Here is a 23,195-nt window from a genome sequence, read left to right on the forward strand (position 1 = left end):
CTTCGGCCAGGGGATCCGCCTCCCTCGATGACGCGCTGACCGGACCTCTCGCGAGCGTCGCTCCACGGCACTGGCGGCGGATTCCGATGGCCCGGACGCTCGTCCTGGATTTTCGATGGGGGCAAATGTATCCCGGCGGTACCGGCTGGGGCAGGTAAACTTTTTACCGTCGATGTCAAATCTCGAGATTCGTGCCAGAGCTGGAGGAATTTTATTTTAGTGGAATGGATGCCTTCGCCCTCGCCGTTCTGCCTCACCAAGGGCACGCGCCACACCGCCGAAGGCTTCTTCTATTTGGACTCCAACAAAAGCTGATGTGCGATGGCATTTCTTTAGCTCATGGGGGTGCTCGTCTTCTTCGACGGCGGTGGTGACTGGCGACGAGAAGCTCGACCGCTGGTGGTTCGCGAGGGATCCAGGGGTGTGGTTGTAATTTTTTTCAGGGTCTTTTGTGTTGTTTGACTTGGATAGCTGTCCCTGTATCCTCTACGTGCGTATCTTTACCCGTATGTTTTCTTTACCCAGTATTACAGATACATATTATTAAAAAAAAAGAAAAAAAGGCCACGCGCCAGGCAGGAATCTCTGACGCTCACGGACCCACATGTCTTTCCTTCCTCGATAGCTCGCTTGCCGTCCCAATCTCTGATCCCCTCCCATCTTTTCCTCTTCCGCTCTTCTCCCCTCTCCCTCCAAAACATGGATCCCTGATCTGCCCAATCGAACTCCTCACCGGCCAGGGCAAGCATCACTGTAGCTGTGGTTCAGGGGTTGCTCTTCAAGCTTGCTGCCACCGAGGTGCACCAGCGCTCTGCCTGGGAGTCATCAACGCTTGGTACAGTCAGATTTCCTCGGGCATTGTGGTGTTCCACTGTTTCCGCGCAGAGATTTCACGTAAATTCTTTGCCAAAAAATGTTGTTGGTCAGGTCAGTTTGTGTTTAGTCTGGTTCGTCATGCATCTGACGATTCTGTGTTTATTCAATCTTCGTTTGGTTGGTGTTCAATGTTTGGCCCGGTAGTGATTTTGGTGTGTTTGTATGTTGGACTGCTAGGTTTTACTGCTTTGATCTCTTCAGTTGTTGGTATAATTAACTTGGAAACAACATTTTATTCAGTATGGGTGGTAGGCATCACTTATGCTTTTAGATTTACTGTAGATAGTTCTTCAAATAGTATGAACTGCACAATATTAATTTTGCCAACTAAAAAAAACTCAATCTGATGGAATGTACCTACTACAAAAGTAATAAAAATCGTCAATGTATGGGGCTATCTATTGTGCTCCCAACCTGTCTAGCCAATATCCGAACTGTTGCCAAGGAATTGATGAAATCGAACTAATTACAAATGAGTTTGATGAAGGCACATTTCTGAAAAATAAGACTGCAGAATCTTTATACATTTTAGCACAAAATGACATGCTTGTGTTTCAGGAGCTTGGATGGCAATTATGAGACGGGGATCTTGCCAATGCCATTACCTATACTGCAGCCCGGCCAGCTAAAAGGTTAGCTATTACTTACTTTCATTTGGCAGCACTTTAATGTGCTTGTTAGAAAAAAGCTTCTGCTGCTAATAGTGTGCTCATATATTTGGTACAGATTATGAACAATGCCTTAGGAACACACTACAGGAAGACGCAAATGTCAAAGTGGAAGCAATAACAGTTAGAAGCTCAATTTTCACTCTCACTGAGCTGAGAGGATGACACTCAGTGTTGGGGCAATTTTCTGGGGTTTTTCATTCACACACACATAATGTCATGCCTTCCAACGGGAGGGATGGCCACACTCTTATACAAGGGGCTGCAGGGCAGCCAAAACATAAACCAAGGACTAGTCTAAGATGCTAACTGACTGCTGTCCTAGAGATGCTAACTGACTGCTGTCCTAGATGCTCTGTAGTGCTGCAGCAAGACCACTGCGCAGCAAGGACTAAGATGCTAGTCAAAAGAATAAAAGCTAGATGCTGTCCTCCAAAGACCAAGGGTACACAGGACTTATCCCTTCATTCTCCCCCTAAGTCTTGTGCGTCATCTTGTGGGAGGGTTGGACCATCCCGGTCCTAGAGCAAAGCTCAAGGAACTTGATCCTTCCAAGGGGCTTGGTGAGCAGATCCGCAAGCTGATCTTTGGTGTTGATGTAGCCCGCCTTGATGCTTCCTTCCTCCAAGCAGCCTCGGATGAAGTGATACCTCACCCGGATGTGCTTGCTCCGTTCGTGGAAAACGGGGTTCTTCGCTAGAGCCAGAGCGGACTTGCTGTCCACTCTAAGCTCCACCGCTTCAGTGTCTCTGCCAAGGAGATCACTAAGCAGTCGAGCAAGCCAGAGCGCCTGAGTTGACGCGGTGGAGGCCGCTATGTACTCGGCCTCGCAGCTGGACAAGGCCACCACCTGCTGCTTGACCGACTGCCAGCTAACGAGGCACTCGCCGAGGAAGAAGAGGATCCCACTCGTGCTCTTGCTGGTGTCGATGTCGCCGGCGTGGTCGCTGTCCCTGTACCCGACGAAGTGTGCCGCCCCAGGGCACCTCGGGTAGTGGAGACCATGGTCGAGAGTCCCTGCAATATAGCGGATGATCCTCTTCACGGCCTGCTGGTGCTCCATCGTCGGTCACTGCATGAACCGACTAACGTAGCCGACGGAGAACGCCAAGTCCGGTCGTGTGTGGGCAAGGTAGCGGAGGCTACCCACAAGGCGTCGGTACTGCGTAGCGTTCACCTCCTCCGCCGTGCTGTCACGGCTCAGCTTCAGCCGCTCCTCCATCGGAGTGAGGGCTGGGTTGCAGTCGGTGAGCCCAGCTAGCTCAACGACGCGCTTGGCGTAGGTGGTCTGTCGAAGTGTGATTCCGGAGTCGTCCTGGTGCACCTCGATCCCCAGGTAGAAGGAGCGAGGCCCCGGGTCGCTCATCTGGAAGGTGGCCTTCATCTCCTCCTTGAACGCCGCCACCTCCGCATCCTTGGTGCCGGTGATCACCAAGTCGTCGACGTAGACACCCACCAGCAGGGCATTGCCGCCATTGCCCCGCCGGTAGATGGCCGCCTCGTGCGGGCTTTGCTCGAAGCCCATCCCCTTGAGCGTGGAGTCCAGCTTGGCGTTCCACGCCCTCGGGGCCTGTCGCAAGCCATAGAGGGCCTTACGCAGACGTAGCACCTTACCCTCCTTGCCGGGGATCGCAAACCCCGGCGGCTGGGGCACGTAGACCTCCTCCTTCAAGTCGCCGTTGAGAAACGCCAACTTTCTCAACGCCAACTTGATATCCATGTGATGGACGCACCAGCCCTCCTGGGCAGCCAGCGCAAGGAGAAGTCGCACGGACTCCATCCGTGCCACGGGAGCAAAGGCATCGTCGAAGTCGACCCCATCTCGCTGCACGAAACCTCGTGCCACCAGGCGAGCCTTGTGCTTGACGATGGCGCCGGCTTCATCCCTCTTCAGCTTGAACACCCACTTAAGGGTGATCGCACGGTGACCGCAAGGGAGATCGGAAAGCTCCCAGGTGCGGTTCTTCACAACCGTATCCATCTCTGACTGCATCGCGGCACGCCATGCCACATGTCCCTCGGCCTCTGCGAAAGACCGAGGCTCGCCATCATCGCACACGAGGCGCAACTGCGCCTCTAGGTCGTGAGGCATCAGACCAGGCGTCGGCTGATCGCCGAGAAGGTCCTCCATCGTGCGGTACCACAACAGCTCCCCGTTGTGGTACGCGTCGATGCGCTCCTCGTCGTGAGAGAGCGGAGTAGCGAACTCCACCAGGCTGTGCTCAGCATGAGCAGGAGCTGGAGTAGACGTGCCCGGAGTAGTGGCTGTCGGTGCTGGAGTGCGTGGCGTCGCCGACTGTGGTGGTGCAGCCGAGGAACTCGGCGCAGCCGGAGTCGTGGCTGGAGAGCGTGGTGCCGCCGGTGTAGCAGGCGCCGGAGTTGGTGGAGGCTTGGGGACCGAGGTAGGCATGCTCGGGGAAGAAGAGCTGCCTACTCCCCCAGGCCCCAGCTCCCTCGAAGTGGACGTACTCGACGGTGAAGTCGTCGTACGTCGGAGCCGAGCTGTCGTCCACCGCCTTGTCCCACGCCCATCTTTGCCCTTTGTCGAACACAACGTCGCGCGCCGTGCGCACGCGCTGTGTCTCCAGGTCGAGAACGCGGTAGGCCTTCGAGCCCTCCGCGTAGCCGATGAACACTCCCGGAGTGTTCCTGTCATCGAGCTTGCCGATGTGGCCAAGCTTCTTGGCAAACGCGATGCAGCCGAAGACCCGCAGGTGGGAGACCGTCGGCTTACACCCATGCCAAGCCTCATACGGTGTCATGCCGTCGAGTGCCTTGGTGGGCGAGCGGTTGAGGATGTAGACGGCCATCACCACCGCCTCTCCCCAGAAGATGGCCAGCATCCCCCTCTACTTGAGAAGGGCCCGGACCATCCCCACAACCATCTGGTTGTGCCGCTTGACGACGCCGTTCTGCTGTGGGCTATACGACGCGGATTAGTGGCGCTGGATGCCCTCATCCGCGCAGTACGCCACGAACTCGGCCGCCGTGAACTCGCTGCCGTTGTCGGTGCACAGCACGCGCAACTTGCGGCCGCTCTCCGCCTCCGCAGCAGCCTGAGCGCGCCTGTGACGTCCGCAGCTTCTCCCTTGCTGCCGAGGATTATCACCCACATGTAGCGGGAGAGATCGTCGATGAGCAGCAAGAAGTAGTGCCGTCCTCCTGGTGTGGCCAGTGTCACCAGACCACACAAGTCCCCGTGCACGAGCTCGAGCCGCTCCTTGGCTCGGAAGCTCGCCTGCTGGGGGAACGGGTGCGCCTCTGTTTCGTTAGCACGCAGATGTCGCAGAGCTGCTCCACGTGGTCAAGGCACGGGAGGCCTCGCACCATCTCCTTGGCGCCGAGCCGCTTCAGGCCCTCAAAGTGGAGGTGCCTAAAGCGCTCGTGCCACTGACATGCCTCATCGTCCCTGCGAGCTGCAAGACAAAGAGGCTGGGCCACCCCGACGTGGAGGATGTAGAGGCAGTTCTTTCCTCGAACCACCCTAGCGAAAAGCTGGCGACGATGGTCCCAGATGCGGAGGACCCCGCTGTCGATCACCACGCGTGAGCCGCTCTCATCAAGTTGCCCAAGGCTGATGATGGAGTTCCACAGTGCCGGGATGTAGTAGACTCCGGTGAGCATCCGATGCTCTCCGGACTTGGCGATGAAGATCACAAAGCCCACGCCCTTGATCTCCACGGCGGAGGAGTCCCCAAACCTGACGGAGCCACCTACGTTGGTGTCCAGGTCGGAGAAGAACTCCCGCCGCCTAGTCATGTGGTGCGTGGCACCGGAGTCGAGGTACCATCCATCGATCCTGTCGTCGTCGGAGCCGTTGCCGAGGAGGACTCGGGCACGCTGCTCGTCGAGGTGGAGTAGGGTGGTGGCGGACGGTGCCGCCGGGTGCACCTCCATGGCCCCGTGAAGCAGGAACAGAGCCGCCTCGTCATCCAGCTGGGCCTTCGCGACGTGGGCTTGGGCCCCACGCCTCCGTTGTGGGCAGTCCTTGGCCCAGTGGCCGGGCCTGCCACACGTGTGGCAAGCGTCATCTCGTGGTGCCCAGGGCCTATCGGCGGTGCCACCCTGGGCGCCTCCGCGGGCGCCGCCCTCGGCGCGCCCTCAGGCTCCGGCCTGGGCACCTCCGCGCCCTCTGCGCGGCTTGCCGCGCTTGCGGCCACCAGTCGAGGAAGAGGGCTCCCCCTTCTTCCTGTCACCGCGCCAGGCCTCCCACTGCTCCTGAGTGAGGTGGAGCTTCCCGCCAATGGAGATACCTCCCGAGGGAGGTTGTGGCTCGTCGCTGTCGATGACCTTGAGGCGACCAATCGCCTCCTCGATCGTCATGGTGGAGAGATCCAATAGAGACTCGATCGAGCGAGCGGTTTGCCTGTACCTCTCGGGGATGCACCGGAAGAGCTTCTTGACAGCTCTCTCCTCGCCGTAGGTGTCGCCGCCGAACGTCACCATCTTCTGCAACAGTGTTAAGACGGAGAGCAAAGTCGTCGACGTCTTCACCTGGCTTGAAGGCCAGGTTCTCCCACTCCGTGCGAAGCACCTACAATGTGGACTTGCGGGCGCGGGCGCTGCCGGTGCGAGCTACAGTAATGGCGTCCCAAGCCTCCTCGGCAGTCTCCTTCTGCGAAAGCGAGAACTGCATCTCGGGAGGGACTGCGGCGATGAGCGCATCCAGCGCCCGACGGTCCTCATCGTAGTCGATGTCGTTGTACTGGACGGCATCCCATATGTGCCGCACCTGGAGCCTCATCCTCATCACCGCAGTCGAGTACGTAGTTGGACTTGGTGAGGGTTGGCCACCCGCCACTGGGACCAACGTCCCGGACCACCGCCTGGAGGCCATGGTAGCTGGGGGCGCCACTGCACGCGCCCCTGCCAGGTGCGCCGCCACCTCCCTGCGCGCCGCCGCCAGGAGCGCGGGCGCGCTGGCCCCTGGGCCGCCGTCGGGCGCGCCGCCCTCCAGCTCGCCGCCGGACGCGACGCTCTCCAGGCCACCGCCGCCGCCGGGGTGGGCTGCTGCCCACCGCGCGGTCCACTTCCGTGCACTCTCCCTCTCCGGCTCCTCAAGGTCCCCGTTGGTGGTGGTGTCGCCGGCGATGGAGCCGCTGAGGCTGCCGCGCAAGGTCTCAACCTCAACCTCCACCGCACGCGCTGCATCTTCCGCCTCCTCTGCTTCCACCTCCGCCCTGGCCACCGCCAGCTCCGCTGCAGCCAGTCTGGCCGCCCTCGCCGCTGTTGCAGCGGCTTGAGCCGTTGCTCGCCTGCGCTTCTCTGCCGCGGCGAGCTCGGCGTCTCGCTGACGCCGTGCGCTCGAGGCGACCGAGCGCTGAGACGGTGCATCGGACATGACGCGCCTCCAAGGGGCTGCTGCGTGGAGAGGGGGAAGGGAACAGAGAAGGAGAGGCAGCCGGTGCTGCTGCTGCTGCTGCACAAGCTGCTGTTGCGCTAGCTGCTGCTGGGAGTGGCTGGGTTGCTTGGGAAGGAGAGGAACAAGAGATATCCAGTCTACAGGAAAGTACGGCTCTGATACCAGATGTTAGAAGCTCAATTTTCACTCTCATTGAGCTGAGAGGATGACGCTCAGTGTTGGGGCAATTTTCTGAGGTTTTTTATTCACAGTCACACACAATGCCATGCCCTCCAACGGGAGGGGTAGCCACACTCTTATACAAGGGGCTGCAGGGCAGCCAAAACATAAACCAAGGGCTAGTCTAAGATGCTAACTGACTGATGTCCTAGAGATGCTAACTGACTGCTGTCCTAGATGCTCTGTAGTGCTGCAGTAAGACCACTGCGCAGCAAGGACTAAGATGCTAGTCAAAAGAACTAAAAGCTAGATGCTGTCCTGCTAGATGTTGTCCTACAAAGACCAAGGGTACACAGGACTTATCCCTTCAATAACAACTGAGATCGATGATGCTATTCTTCTGATGCTTCTCATCTGTACCATTAACTCATAGCAGCACATACTGATATGTTTGTGTTTCAACAGCTGCACGCCAGAATATTGCAATATGATTATATTGATGCTCTGTCTTTAGTTGGACCCTAACAGGTCATGGTCATCTGGTTCTAACACAGGCGGAGGAATTATGTCCTACTCTATGTATCTGTGGTCTTCTTAACTTTGGTAAGACATGGGGCTACAACCATTAGTTGAATTTGCATCTGGTGTAACTGAAAAGTACGAGTTATGACAGCAGAATATTGCAATATGATTATATTGATACTCTGTCTTTAGTTGGACCCTAACAGGTCATGGTCATCTGGTTCTAACACAGGCGGAGGAATTCTGTCCTACTCTATGTATCTGTGGTCTTCTTAAGTTTGGTTCACAACAACAAAGACTTTTGTAACTAGTTCCTGCTGCTTGACCCCTGTCATCCTGTGTACACCTACTCTTATTGGAATATGGAACCAAAAAACTTTGAGCAATGAGATGAATATTAATTTGAGTACTGGCAGCTCCTTCACCATGTGGCTTATATCTTAATTTCAATAAGGGTTCCATCGGGATTATTAAAAAAAAAGGCTTCCATCGGTAATACCTTCTGGGTTGCCTAGGAAAGCTTGTACATGTTTATTATACCATCAGCCTACTAATGGTACCAGACATGAAACACAAGATGCCGTCTAACTCTATGACCTTGTAATCTTTCAAAAAAAAAACTCTATGACCTTGTGTAATCAAATTTGTGGTCTATTAGCACATTACCTTGCCCATTGTCAACGATTCTAGCACGCCAATAGCTGTGTAGGTCAGTATATTTTTAGTTTACATTCTACAAAAGTTTCCGTTTACAAGGAAATGTAAATCTTTAAGTAGCAATGGCTTGCTAGCATCAAATATGTGTACGGGTACCAACCAGCTAAGGCTAAGTTGCGGTATTAGACCAAAGGGTGGCCCAAAATATATAAACAACTACACAAGGAACCAACATGCAAAAAAAAGATCAACTCGTCACCAGCTCCAATCCATGAACAATACATGTGAATATCAAGACCTAGAACAACTCCAATTTGGTGCTAAAAATCGTAGCGCAGCCAAAACGTTACAGCTAAGGTAATAAGAAAACATCATGAGTTTTCTTACAGTTTTTCCAAGCATTCCGCAATCTAGAACTGGTTCAAAGTCACAAGCTATTGAATCGTAGGCTACATGATCTGTAGAAATTACAAAAAGGTAAGCTTCTGTACTGAATTGTAATTTGTAGGTTATGCAAATTCATTCCCACATCCGCCATCTTGTACTTCATCTGCTTCAGTACTATTTTTGTTCTCAACTACATCTCTAATCACAATATCAGCAGCAGGTTCCATGATTGTTTGCACAGGAAAATAATTTTATTTCGAAGTGACAATCAATATGAGCGTATAATAAATTGAACTCACCAATCTTCTAAGAATAGAACTTGATGTGCAATTGTGCATTCATCTTTTAGTTGAATCGATCCCAAACTTTCTGCACCATATCATTGAGTGAAGCACTACCAGAATGAACTTTTGAATAGTCTTGATATCTGCCTCACTACAAATCCGATCCCCATGATAACACATATGCATAACCAACAAAAAAAAAAAGAACGGCTTCAGTGCCTTGTTAGCTCCGTTTGTGCCTGGTGAAAAAGGCTCAACCATGCACTGAAGTGGGGACCAAGATAAAGTGGTCGGACCATCTTCCTCCCCACCCATCAACTTGCACGATCCTTGAAGCAGCATCGACGGTAGAAAATCTACCTGCCCTGGGCGGCACCTGTGGAAAATCCACACGCATTCCGATGGCGTGTCCTTGCGACGAGCTCGAGACGCCCTGCCCCGGCGGAACTGCCTTCTCATGCTGCTGCTAATCGTCGCGACGGAGCTGGCTAAGCGGCGCAGGGAAACGGCTGCTGCAGGAACACGTCGTGGGGGGCACGAGAGGATGAATCCTGGGCGCCGCGCGTGGCGTCCAAGGCTGAGCGTGGTGTTCGACGAAATGCGTGACCGGTGACCTCACGTCAGTTGCAAGGTGTGTCAGCGAGGTCTTGCAACACAAGGACATGTTACTTGGGCTGTCACTCAGACTAGTAACTCACAACACTAGCTTCTTTCTGCTCCGTGCCTTCCAAGAGATCATTTGCCACTTAGGTCTTGTTTAGTTCCCACTCTATAAATCTCGTAAACGCAAAAAAAAACGTCACATCGAATGTTTCGACACATGTATGGAGTACTAAATGAAGTCTATTTACAAAACTTTTTACATGGATGGGCTGTAAATCGCGAGACGAATCTAATGAGCCTACTTAATCTATGATTTACAACAGTGATGCTACAGTAACCATCCTCTAATCATGGATTAATTAGCATCATTAGATTCGTCTCGCGATTTACAACCCATTGTGTAAAAATTTTATAAATAGACTTCATTTAGTACTTCAAATTAGCAAGATTCTTTTGAAAAAAATTTACATTCCAACTAAACAGGGCCTTAGCTGTAAAACAGACTCTATTTTTGAAGGGCCTCTTTTTATAATAATCAAGCACGTATATATGAATACATCACAGAAACAACCAGGAGCCGTTCAGCATTCAACGGCCCACAAGTTGCCCAGCACACCACTAGAGGCATGGAAGACGGCACACAGAGTAAAGAAAAGCAAGGAAATACTTTGCTAGAGTTGTTGCCACCCGACACTGCCATGGCGCTGCCGTCGAGGTGGTGACGAGGTGGCAGCTTAGTTGGGGAAGAGGTAGGCGGGTTCCTTTTGCTTCAGCACCTCTCGAGGGTTTTGTTTGGATGAGAGTAGCACAAGTAGCGCAATAAAAAAATCTTCAATGTATGAAATACTAAACGAATTTTGTTTGTAAAATTTTTTTAGAAATGGGTGTAACTTTTTGCGATGAATCTAATGACGATAATTAATTGATGATTGACTACAGTAATGCTACAGTACACTATCATCTAATCGTGCGGTCAAAGACCTCATTAGATTCATCTCGCAAATTAGCGCAGGGGTTGTGGAGTTTATTTTACAAACTGCCTTCATTTAATACTAGTAATTAACAGTCAAAATTTATGCTACTCCTAGATCGGGTAGAGCTAGGGTTTACTATGAGGGTTTAGTGGCATGATATTTTTTGGACGATGTGCCCTGACAGCTCCCTTTCTCTTTATATATCGCTGCGCGAGAGGGGACCGCAACCAATAAACGACTGCCGCGCTCCCAATTTTCTAATTAAATTTGAATCCATGAAAAATTTTAATTGAAAAAGTAGTTGTATATTTTCAGTTACCTATAATATTATTCAATATATATGTTCTGCAAAATATTCACCGCTCATAACGTCTTTGAGCACAGCCTGCTCATAACTGAGCGAGGGCGTGGGCTATTGGGCTGGGCTTCTTGTGCAGGCCGTGCTCAAGGGCGTGGGCTACTGGGCGAGCTGCTCGGGCGGTTTTTTCTTTTTTATATTTAAAAAAATCAAAATTTTAAAAATATATGTCTGTTTTGAAATATTTCAAAACTACTCCCGGTCGCCCTCCATAGGGCGACAGGCCATAATTGTAATTTTTTTTCTTCAAATTTGCAACGAGATCCCTGCCAAAAAAAAATGCAAGGGGGCATGTCGCCCCCCCCCAACGGGCGACAGGGGCCTGTCGCCCACCCCAGGGGCGATAGGGTCCCTCCCCCCTATATAAGCCATGGCCGTTATTCTCTTGTCATTTGAGACTAAAAATTCAGAAAAAAAGAGAGGGGTGAGGAGAAGAAAAACGGCGAAGCTTTGCCGAATTCCGCACTTGTGATCTATCGGTAATTTCCGTATGAATCCGTTGATATTGTATAACAATTTAATTTAATTAGCGGATTAGCTGAATTAGATTTGGTGCTTTAGAACACTCGTTTAGTATTACAATTTGAGTACTATTACAGACTTGTTTTTAAAAAAATTATATGCATTAGAATAGAATTATGACAGTATCTTATTGATATTGCAGCATAAGACAATAGAATTATGACAATACCTATATTTTCACGCATCGATTTGGTATACGATATGTGCATTATTTAAATCATTGTTTGTCATTTGGCGCACCACACTATAGCACCAATGTCTTCGTCAGGATCAACTAACCTGCAGATCGCAAGTGCGGAATCCGGCAGGACTTCGCCGCTTCCCTTCTCCTCACCTCTCTTTTTTTCTGGATTTTTGGTGGAATTTTTGGGCTCAAATGAGGTGGGAATGGGGTAGAATGCTTATATAGGGGAGGGAGCCCCGGTCGCCCGGGGGGCGACAGGCCCCCCTGTCGCGCCTGTGGGCGGGGCCCATCGGTCGCCCGAGGGGGGACGACAGGCCCCCTTCATTTTTTTTGTCAGGGACCTCGTTGCAAATTTGAAGAAAAAAAATTACAATTAGGGCATGTCGCCCTATGGGGAGGCGACCGGGGTAGTTTTGAAATATTTCAAAACGGACATATATTTTTGAAATTTTGATTTTTTTAAAATATAAAAAAGAAAAAACCGCGCTGCGCGGTGCCCAGACTTCCGTTGGAGCCTGTGTAGGAAATAGTGGTGGGTGTTGGCTACTTCTGGGCCATTGAATGCTAATGAGCATTTGGGGTGTACGTTTTCATTTATATTATTTTCTATAGCTCTGGTTCTTTTCATCTTAAAAAAAAGAGTCTGTTTTAATAGCTAAATTTTTTTATTACACTGTACAAATCAAACACTCGTAAGTGGAAAGAAAGCATAGAGCAAAAGATAATTGTGAGTTATTTACTCGGGTGAGTGAATGATTGATAGTGCGAGTAATTTGGCGTTGCACAATACCATGGATTTATCTCTTCAAAGGAGCATCGGCAAACAAAGTGTAGATGTATGCCCGTGCCCCATATGTACATTCAAGCATCAACATGAAATTCATACAAACCAAGGTAGGAGGAATATCTGGCAAAGGGCCAAGGCCCATAGATGGGTAACAACTTGGAAGGCGGGACGCATGCTCGCCGCCGGCGGGGCATTATCCCCGGCCGTGAGCGCGATCGATCATCTGCGCCGGTCCCCGGAAGCTTCGCCCATCACGTTGGCCATGAACCACGGGTCGCAGCTGGCGGACCTCGCCAGCGCCGCCGCCCTGGACGCCGGCGCGCTGCCGCGCTCCTGGCACGACGCCGTCCTCCGGTCCAGGCTCCTGCGCGCGATGCGCCGCATGGACCCGGCCAGGGACAGCGTCGGGTTCAGCCTCGTGGTCGCGTTGAAGTCCCTGCACTCCGCCTCGTGGGCGCCCAGCGCCGCCGCCACGCCGCCGACCGGGTCGCGGCGCGCGCGCTCCTTCACGGCCTCCGCGCACAGCCCGCACAGCCAGTCGCCGCAGAAGGACGCGCGCACGCCGCGGATGTACGACGCCGTGCAGTCCTCGCCCACGCCGCAGCACGCGCAGCGCACCGTCTCCACCGCCCCCGGCTGATCGGAGCCGGCGGCAGCCTTGGCCGCGGAGGTGATCGCGGCGGCGTCGGGGCGTGGGTTGCTGGTCGTAGCGCCCGCCGTGACGAGTTTCTCCAGCTTGTTTGCGATTTCCGAGCAGGCCCGTCGAAGATCTTGGCTCTCCATCTGAAATACAAAAAATGAAGAGTTTACATAGTATCAAATTTTCTGTGTTTACCCATTTCATCTACGCCAAATTCCAGAAAAAAGCTCGAAATTCCAAACACAAACGACTCTGATATTTTTTGCCGCTCCGAAACATATATACTACTGCTAGAAAGGAAGGCTAAACTGATGATCATTGCCGTGCTTGCTTTGCTCTCACCTTGTTTCATTCGTAAATTCAGCAATTACTCTGCAATTATGCAATATAATGATCATATGCATGCGTCTTATAAATTCTTAAAAAAACCCCTCAATTTGGCTTCATGATGTATGCTTCCTCCTGTGTCTTATCATGTTTTTTTGAAAACAGTGTCTTATCATCTTATGTGTGCCCCAAATTACAGAGAAACTATAATGATATTTATTATGCAAGTACGTTTGCAGACGAGTCACTGACAATCACTCATCTAGCTTGATACACATCGGTGTTCAACTAGGGTTTAATTTTATGCTGCACGTTCTGTGACAGAAAGTAAGAGAGAATGAAGATAGAATTTACCTTTGCCCCGCAGGCTGGATTTCGCTTGTTTCGGTCTAGATGATTGTTGTTTCAAGGATGGAAGCTGTATATGGTGCCAGGATGCTATCCTACATCATATTTATAGGCTTATTAGATGGCATGCATATTGGTGGTGTTTGCTCACAAGTAGTGCCCAAAGGAAGCACAACTTGGATGGCCTTTTTCCAACTTTTGCTCCAAGCTAGTTGCACCACAGAAGAAATTTGCAGACGAGGATGCGGCCAGCTTCTGCTAATCCAGGGCAACATCTATCTTGCATGTGAAAGAGAAATCTTTGGTAGAGGGAAACAACAGGATCTCCAGTTTATGAGTATGCATCACTGTCTAACACCCCCAACTGGCGCCGCAAAGCAAAGCTCGTAGGATCGGATTCATGCATCCCACGCACAAACTATAGCCCGCAGGCTGCAGCTGCTGTTTCCATCGCACTAGACACTTCACACGAGCTAGTACTCTAGTAGTAGCTATAGAGTTATGGGCAATCATGCATGAATCTTGCAAAAGGCGTAAAAAGATCAGGATCTTGCTAATAACTAATGATCGCGCCACGAGGTTTATTACTAAATATGACATATATATCAACCAAGGTTTTAAAAAACACTAGACGCTAGGTGAACGCTAGTCTATGGTTTAGAGTTTTTTGTGATTAAATGTAGATTAAACTTCTTTTGTGATTAAACGACACTGTGATTAAACGCAACGCTAGGCCAAAGTTTAGAGTTTAATCAAGATTAAACATAGTTTTAAAATATTTTTAAAAACAGGGATATCAACTTATCAAGCATATATATGTATACATCATTTTGCTAAACTATCGTCCATATATACTTGCATGACAAGGATATCGATCTAATAAGAAAAAAAATGTGTATATATATTTGTGACGTGGCTTATATGTTACAAGTGGCTAGGTTAGCTAGACTAGCTTGCATCCAGCCACACTCTTGTAATTGCTGCTCTCTTTCCGAATAATCGATAGATCTATCAGCACCGATCAATCACTGTCCGAGGGTAAATGAAGTACTCAAATAGAGCAAGCAGCGCTGCACGATGCTCCCGTGCAGCCTACGCGAGCGAGATAAAGATGTAAAGGTCGCGTCCACACTCGATCCATCAATCGCCGGAATTGAATGGGCAGCAACGAGACTGTGGTGCGTAGCAATAATATAGTACTCCTTCCGTTCTAAAATATAGGTCGTTTTGATTTTTCTAGATTCATATATTTTGCTATGTACATAGACATATGTTATATCTAGATACATAGCAAATAATATAAATCTAAAAAAATCAAAACGACCTATATTTTAGAACGGAGGGAGTATATAATAAAGTAATAATGTCAGGCGCGCCATAACACGTGCACTTCGCCCACAATGGAGCAGCTAGCAAAGGTAGCTAAATTAATTGATCACTTTATATATGCTAATGGATATATATAGTCCTGTTTGGCACATGTATATAGATATATATAAATATATGTGCGCCTGATATGATATAAAGTGACTCCTAGATAATGAACTAGTACTAATCAACTCCATATGTCGTCACTGCAAGATTAAACCACTGTCAAAGCCAATACTCTGCAATAAACTAAACTAGGGTTGTGCAGGTGAGGTGAGGGTCTGTGTGTTTCTCCCAAAGTTTAAAGCCAAATCTGCTGTGAAGCCAACACTATCAGTCGCCTGAAATCTGCTCTGAGGGAAGAAGCTCTCCTGTGGCACCATCATCATCATATATATCGACTCCCGGCACAGGACTCCGCTGACGCTTCTCATTTTGCTGTAATCTTTTTGCTTTCAGTACTATGGCTTATTTTGCTGTAATCTTTTTGCTTTCAGTCTGAAAAACACAGGGCTACTATTATGTGATGTCACAAACAACCAGACTTTAATTTCGCGTGAAATTTGTTAGGCTTGCTTCATTGCTTGTGTACAACGTACTCGTGGAGCAAAAGAGAACAAGGTTACATATCCAACGCAGCTGCCTCTATCATCACCATCACCATGACAAATGGCCAGTTGCTAGTAACACTGCCCGGACATTCAAGAGATAACGCCAATGCAGCCGGCCAGTAGTTGGAAAGTAATGTCACAAAAGCGCAAAAGTACAATAATCTAGTAGCCTAATTACATCGCTGATAGGCTGCAAGTGTGCCAACACCTGCATCTTTGCGAGGTGGATCGGGATAATGATGATGTCCTGAAATGAACCATCGTCCATGCATTGTTTTCCCCCACCTCATTTCGATAGTTCGTTCTGTGCGCCCTGGATTGGAACTCGATCGAGATTTCCTGTCTGAACATTTCGGGCAAGTTTTATTTGTTAAGGGCACTGCTATGTTACTCCATTTACCTCTTAAGAGGTAAGCGTTCAATTGAATCTGAGCCATTGAATTTTCAAGGATTAAATCCATCTTAAACATAAAAAATATCTGTGCTCAATTATCTTGCATGCATGCATGCATGCAGATCCGAAAATCATTGAACTGTGCTAAATCTCATTTTCTAATCATGCATGCAGCGGTTTACCTAAATCATGCATGTACCTGCATGGAAAAAATGTAGCACGCCTCTCACACAAAAATAGCAATAACACGTGCACGTGTCTTTATGTCTCTGTGCTCCCTTCTTAAGGAGATTGACCTGACTGATTGCTGTATTGATGATGAGGGTAATTGAAAGATAGCCGTGTAATCAAACTGTGGAACTTGACCCATACCGGTAATTGGGAGCTGTCGGTCATTGGTGCTTATTTATGGTTTTGTAATTACATACAAGAAAAACTTGATCACTGAAAACACCCAAATTTCGCCAGCTACAGCCGCACCGCCCAGCTGCAACAATGTAGCAGCTTCTGGCTGGCTGCAGCCTGCAGCCGCAGGCTCGCAGCCGCACTACCGAACGCCTGTGCAACGGACACTCTCCTTGGGCAGGAAGGAAGTAATATATTGCTAGGTACAGTCGGGCGCCGTACTTTGAGCTTCACCCCCAAGGCCCCAACCATTTTTTCCCTCTATAAAGCCGTCACACGTTCTGTTACGAAAGCCACTCCCTGACGGGTGGACAAGTTCTGAAGATAGCATAACTAGCAAGAGAATGCCACCAGAATTGAGCCGTCGACTATGTTCCTTGGAACCCTGGTCCTCGCGCCTTTCACTTCAGATATTCCTCCCAGCCTACGTTCTCAAGCCTTTCTGCTTTCTCCAAGACCATGTCCCGCAGATCGTCCTGGTATTTAAGCACCCTGCAAGAAATAACAGGTCATAATGGTATAGCGTAACAGCATCGAAGGGAGCAATGACTGCTTACTCGGTGCACATTAAACCAAGTTTTAGATAGGATTCGGAAAAGGGTGGTTCGAGAAACCCCGGACAGTAAACAAATGCAGAATCATCAAGTTGTTGCCAATTTCGAGTGGATACAGCCTTTCATCTGAATGCAGGCAGCATTCACAATTTTTAATACTGTTCTTTAAAACCAATGACCAATACAATTAACTGGCCTATTTTCTTGATTATGCTGATTACCTTTTGGCGGTGTTTGGTAACTTGATCAACTGAAAATCATACTATCTATAGACTATAGCCCAATACTAACAAATTTGCATGCAAATAACAATACTAACAAACAATCATACTTATCCGTAAGCTCAGGATCTCTTTTCGCCAGAATCTTAACTGCCAGCAAGCCTGCATTTTCAGCATTCCCAATAGCAACAGTCGCAACAGGAATACCTTTTGGCATCTGTGGAAGTGGTAAGAATATCAACAATCAATTTCATCCATAAGAAATAAGTGGTGAAAAACTAAGGACAACCATGCACAAAGATGATGACAAAACTAATCGTTCTATAGAACTATATGATCAACAGAAATTTAACTAAACTGGTGTTTCATTTATGTGGGTGCTCTGTAATGTTATTCATTAGCATGCTGACACACTTAGGTAGTTAGGTGTCATTTGATCTATTGAGGCCTGTGAGCGCCTAGCTGCAAGATGCCAAACATCACTCAAAAGGATGCGATAAAAGTAAATGGTGCTGTCGAAGTCTGCAAAAGAAAGTATCAGGCTTGAAAATTGTAATGACTTTCATTGTGAGGTGAAGTCCCGAGCAGAAAGACATGTTTCAGAATGCAGCGGCCAACATTCTACGCTTGCATTAGAACAGAAAATTCGCGGCCGCGTTGAGAAATGGTAAATGCAAAGCTAAAACCTCAAAAATCAGATCTTAAATGGAAGAATTCAGATAATAGTACAATACAAAATGCAAACGTAAAGCATCTGAACGTATGAGAAGAGTGTGCACTGAAGTTCAGCTACGATTATCAAATCTCTATGTCACAAACTTCAGTTTGAATCTTAAATAAAAGAACTGTTTAACACACTAACTTGGACAATAGATAGGAGGGAATCAAGTCCTGAAAGCGACTGAGTCTTGACGGGTACTCCAATTACTGGAAGAGAAGTCAATGAAGCTACCATCCCTGCAACAACATGGTTATATCTGATTTATAATGACAAACCGTGAGCTTTATGCATATGGAGGTCAACAGTTTAATGTTAAACCCATTTCATCCAGAAATACTATGTTTCAGACTCTCCAGCACATAACATAATTGACAATTGGTGTTATATAAAATAATGAAATGCTCCGGCTATATACCACCCTTCCACATTACTTAGTTCTAAGAAAATGCAGTAGAATATTGAAGAATTAAAATATTGTCTATATCTAATTGCCAGAATAAGAAAAAGAAGTATATACCAAAAGACACGGGATTTGACCTTGAAAATTAAAACAAATTATCATGGTGAATTCATGGGTGTGTTTTTCTGTCAACTGATACTTGCCTGGTAAGTGAGCTGCTCCGCCTGCGCCAGCAATTATGACCTCAATACCCCTGCCATATGCAGACTTAGCAAAATCATACATCCGCTCTGGTGTACGATGTGCTGAAACAATTGTAGTCTGCAATATTCAGATATCCATCATATTTACATCTTCATCAAACTCGACTAGGTATGAAAAGCAGGTTATCTTGGAAAGAGAATGGTTGCAGAAATCATACCTCAACAGGTATGTTAAATTTTTTTAATATCACCTCAGCATCTTTCATTACATTAAGATCAGAATCAGACCCCATTATTATAGAAACACGAGGGCTAGCTGCAATAAAGTTTACATTGTTTCAGCACTCCTTCAATCAACTAGAATGAAAATGTATAAGATTTTTCCAAAAATAAAGGAATATGGAAATGGCACAAGAAAGCATGAAGAATTCACGATGCCAAGTATAACCAGCAAAGAAATTACATGGTGCAAGATTAAACAATAACAGCAAGTGTTCTAAAGGTTTTCTGCGTACATGCGCGTTAATTCAAATGAGTCATTTGCATCATGGGCATCCTTTAGATGGCCTACCCAAGAAATGTAACCATGCTGACGATCAAAGGGCACACCACAATGGCAGGGATACAAGAGAATCACCTACGAACATTTATATTGCCAGGGATCTAAGCCCATCCATGTATAAATGGAGATGACTTGACCTTTCAAGAAAGGGCTATTCCTTACCAGACACTGCAAAAAATTGCCATATCTTATTTGCTATCTGTATCTCACTGGCATGTGTGTCAATGACAGCAAGGGGTGTACCCTTAAGAAACCTATCTCTAGTATTAAGGGAAATAATAAATCAATCTGACTGAATCTAATCGCTAATGTAACAAGCCCACCCTGGGCCGGGCGAGAACAGTAGCATGGTACTCTATACCATATGTGAACAAGTACCCCGCGTGAAAAGTGTGCCAGCCCTTGGGAGGTTTAGTGCTCATCCTTCCTCCATCACATGAGCCCTAATAGGCTGGAAATGATACCTTTTAACAGTGAACGTAATACCTTTCTTGGGGTCATACGTGTCCCTTTGCAGCAACTTGTCCAGGCGTGATTTTACACTCGCCTTTGAAGGTCCCACGATTGTAATGTGACCCATCTTTCTTTGCTTTCGCATCTCTGAAAGAACACATTTCTAAACATCACTTTCTGACTTGTTAACATTGTAGGAGTTGACTGTGTTGATTGAACTCACCTGGTTTTGCATACCAATGAACTGATGCACCTGGAATATTTAATGCCCTCTCAATTAGCTGATGAGCCAAAAAGAATCCTGCTTCACCCTATAGCACAACCAAAGTCCAACATATTACTACAATAAGAAAACTTCGAGACCTGCCAAGGTAACCAATTGTAACCTAATCAATATTCAATATAGTCCAAAATGTAATGATAAGTGAACACAAAAGAATATGGAATCAACTACCTCATCCTCTCCCAGGATGTTGTACATTATTGCAGCAGGTGCTTTCATTGAAGGATCACCAAGTGGAATTCCAAGAATGGCACGTAAGTGCTGCTCGTATTGTGAGGTGTAACATGACTCAATTGTGTGATGCCCGCTGTTGTGAGGCCTAGGGGCTACCTCGTTCAATAAGATCTAGTGAATGTCGAGAATAATGTCAACAATGCTCCAGGAGGATTAAATTATGAAATAAAGATAGGTGAACCAACAAACCTCATCATCTTCTGTTAAAAATAACTCTACAGCAAACACACCAGCACCTTCTAATGATTTGATAGCTTTTTCAGCCACATCAGTAGCTGACTTCTTTATTTTGGCTGATACCTCAGCAGGAGCTTCGACAATATGACAGATGTTATCCCTGGAAGTTCCAAAAAAACGTGTTGTTCGAAAACTCAAAATGACAGAGCAAACTGCAAACGAAAGGTAGCAAGAAAAAATGGCAAATTATCATTACAAAAGAACATCTTACTTGTGTATGGTTTCAACAACAGGATAGCAGACTGTAGAACCATCTCTGCTCCTTGCCACAATAACAGAAAGCTCCTAAACCGAAAGGACAACAAAATCAACAAAAAGTAATTACCATAAGTACCTTATGGTGCACAAAAAACAACAAAAGTTGTAGACATTTTATTTTTCAGCAAACAAATATCTTCTGGCTAACTTGCAGAACACATCCAGGGGGCTTTTGCCCCACGGTTTCAGTTAAAAAAAACACTTATGGAACAGCGAGAACAGGCACCAAGAATAATGTGCATATGCAGAAACCACCATGGTACTGCCAGGGAGTTAGCATGGTTTGAGAAATAGCTATATCGGATCTTTCAATACAAAAGGAGGGCCAAAAAATAAGAGGTTCAATTTTACCAAACATACAGGAGTTGCACCATTAGGATCAAGCAGGATAAAATAATCAAAATAGCTGCAGGATATCATCAAAATATTGACAACCAAAGAGTTCAATTTTTTACGTGACCAAATAAAACTGAATTTTAACTAACCTTCACGAAAGGAGTCCATCGCTCGACATACAATCCATGCTCAAACCCACCCAATGCTACAAAAAAGTAAGAATACCAAGGAACAATAAATTTAAAAGTATGGAGTCTATGGACCTCAGATTAATGGCTAATCAAGGACACAAAACTAGCATCCCAAATAAGCTAATTTTCAAAAGTAGTAAACAGTTTCAAACAAAGAAACAGTGCAGCTTTTAGATTTCAAAGAAGAAACCTAAATCCCTTACAAGCAACAACAGAAGATAGATCCTCTTTCTTTTGGGCGACTGCATTGCCTCGACCATCATATGCTAACCTCTTGCTTTTTACCATTAGAGGATAGCCAAACCTTTCCCCTGCTTCCTCTATACTGTGCAAAGTATCTACCTACAAATCAAAACTACAAATTATATAGTGACAGTCCAAGCTCAAATAAAATTAACTGGTTAGAAGTTTGTGCATTACTTCCATGAAGTCAGGCAAAGGGATCCCAAATTTTGAGAAATGCTTTTTCTGCCTGTACTTGTCCTGCAATTGGGTGTATGGAACTATCAGTAAATCAAACATTGCATGTTCAGATAGATGAAGTTCTTCAAACGGATATCCTGAAGAGAACGAATTCCAGGAGATAGAACCTACTACTGAAACGAAAACTAACTACATTGTTTTATACGACTGGTTCTGGAAATGATCAAGAGATTGTTGAACCAATAATAATTTGCTAGAGCATTCACAGTTTGCATAGCACAAATCAGTTGAATGTGTAGCTGCAATTATATTTTTCATCTCTGAAGAGCTTAAATATCAAAGCAGTAAAAATGAACAGATGGTTGGCAGAATCAGGTAAAGTTTGCCTGAATAATCATGATTGTAGAGGCTTTAGGCTCGCAATCAAAACCCTGTTCTTCCAGCTTCTCAAGTGTTGCGGCATCAACATGCTCAATCTCCACTGTTAGGACCCCACACCTAGCAGAAGAAGAAGAATCAAAATGGATGAATCACGGCAGTTCACCAACGCTGCATAAGATACGACCTCCAAACAACAAGTGTACTAGGATTGCAGCTTTCGCGTACCTCTTGGCAAACTCCCGGACCGCGTCGCCGTCGCTGAAGCTCCCCACGACGTGCTCGTGGCAAACAGAGCTCGCCGGGCAGCCCTGGAGGGGATCCAGGATAACCATCTTAATCCCCATCTGGCTCGCCGCCTGGCAGAGCATCTTCCCCAGCTGGCCGCCCCCCAGCACCCCGACCACCGTGTTGGACACGCCGTGCACCGGCAGGCCGCCCTGCCTGGAACACAACACGAGCATCATCACATCACGCGCCCACACGTACCAGCCATCGACCGCCCTCGGCGCGAATTGGTGCGATACAGAGGGACTCCACTCACCGTTCGGGCAGGGGCGCGGCGGGCTGCATGGAGGCTCGGGCGGGCAGCGAGAGCGGCGTCGCGGCGGCGGGGGCCCGGGGCCTCCAGAACGCGCGGCGCGGGCGGACGCCCGCGGAGGGGAGGGAGGAGGAGGCGGCGGCGGACGGGGCGCTGAGGAGCCTGGCGCGCATGCTCCCTGGCGGAGGCGGGCCGGTGGCTAGGGTTCTAGCAGGGGTTTAGGAGGGGGGACAGGTGCGGGGGGGACTGAGGTGAGGGACGGTCGGTCGCGGGCGCGGCGGCGGCGGCGGCGGCGGCGCGGAAAGCGATAGGTTGCTTTTTGATGGGCGTGGCCGCCGCTCGCGACGCTACGCAACGCAACAACGGGCTCTTTGGATTCCCACGCGCGACGCAGAATCTATAAATTTCTGGGTGATTTCAAAGTGCAGAATTCCCTAAATCAGATCTTCTAAATTTCTCAAGTACAGCATTCTTGCTTTTTTTTCTTGAAAAAACAACTTCAGCAATATTCCCTAAATCAGATCTTCTAAATGTTAAATGGAGCTACTTCTATTTTGTTGAGGCTTCCAAATTTGCTTTAGCAACTGTTTTTAATTCTAATTTTGTAATGGAGAGCTCTCTAGAGAACATCTAGGAGTGAAGGGTGGAGGAGTGGATTTGAAAGTCTTCCTCAGTTGGAGAGTCTCGTGCTCTCAAACAAAAAATAAAAAGAGGGTCTCGTGGGAGGTCTGTTGGAGTGCAACTTTTTTGTTTAACCCTTTAAA

General features: G+C 47.9%; 3 protein-coding genes across 10 annotated transcripts; 1 reads left to right on the forward strand and 2 right to left on the reverse strand.

Moving 5' to 3' along the window:
• Positions 1 to 584: 584 nt before the first annotated feature.
• LOC120676166 (arabinogalactan protein 1-like) lies at positions 585 to 8,014 on the forward strand. Of its 7 annotated transcripts, none has more exons than XM_039957391.1 (4): positions 585 to 927; positions 1,435 to 1,508; positions 7,594 to 7,668; positions 7,794 to 8,014. In XM_039957391.1, exons 1-4 carry the CDS (start codon positions 914 to 916, stop codon positions 7,892 to 7,894), a joined length of 264 nt encoding a protein of 87 aa, XP_039813325.1. In that variant the 5' UTR covers positions 585 to 913; the 3' UTR covers positions 7,895 to 8,014. The 7 variants fall into 7 exon arrangements, 3 of the variants coding, with proteins under 3 accessions (XP_039813325.1, XP_039813323.1, XP_039813324.1); XR_005675698.1 differs by having other exon boundaries at positions 587 to 835; positions 7,580 to 7,668; positions 7,780 to 7,996; XR_005675699.1 differs by having other exon boundaries at positions 587 to 835; positions 7,780 to 7,996.
• A 4,548-nt stretch (positions 8,015 to 12,562) lies between these two features.
• Positions 12,563 to 13,187, reverse strand: LOC120672952. Its single transcript, XM_039953591.1, has 2 exons — positions 13,179 to 13,187; positions 12,563 to 13,126 (listed from the first exon to the last, which is right to left on the reverse strand). Exons 1-2 carry the CDS (start codon positions 13,185 to 13,187, stop codon positions 12,563 to 12,565), a joined length of 573 nt encoding a protein of 190 aa, XP_039809525.1.
• Positions 13,188 to 16,375: 3,188 nt separating this feature from the next.
• On the reverse strand, positions 16,376 to 22,781 carry LOC120673914 (N5-carboxyaminoimidazole ribonucleotide mutase-like). Of its 2 annotated transcripts, XM_039954956.1 has the most exons (16): positions 22,435 to 22,781; positions 22,119 to 22,334; positions 21,899 to 22,010; positions 21,510 to 21,572; positions 21,293 to 21,431; positions 21,048 to 21,103; positions 20,516 to 20,589; positions 20,257 to 20,404; positions 20,005 to 20,178; positions 19,774 to 19,861; positions 19,584 to 19,697; positions 18,754 to 18,851; positions 18,536 to 18,653; positions 18,074 to 18,168; positions 17,322 to 17,428; positions 16,376 to 16,928 (listed from the first exon to the last, which is right to left on the reverse strand). In XM_039954956.1, the coding sequence occupies exons 1-16, from the start codon at positions 22,602 to 22,604 to the stop codon at positions 16,838 to 16,840; spliced, it is 1,863 nt and encodes a 620-aa protein (XP_039810890.1). In that variant the 5' UTR covers positions 22,605 to 22,781; the 3' UTR covers positions 16,376 to 16,837. The 2 variants fall into 2 exon arrangements, with proteins under 2 accessions (XP_039810890.1, XP_039810891.1); XM_039954957.1 differs by lacking the exons at positions 19,584 to 19,697; positions 19,774 to 19,861; positions 20,005 to 20,178; ... (6 more) ...; positions 22,119 to 22,334; positions 22,435 to 22,781 and adding an exon at positions 19,173 to 19,192.
• Positions 22,782 to 23,195: the final 414 nt, after the last annotated feature.

This window comes from Panicum virgatum, chromosome 5N (assembly GCF_016808335.1).
Source record: "Panicum virgatum strain AP13 chromosome 5N, P.virgatum_v5, whole genome shotgun sequence".
Taxonomy (NCBI): Eukaryota; Viridiplantae; Streptophyta; class Magnoliopsida; order Poales; family Poaceae; genus Panicum; species Panicum virgatum.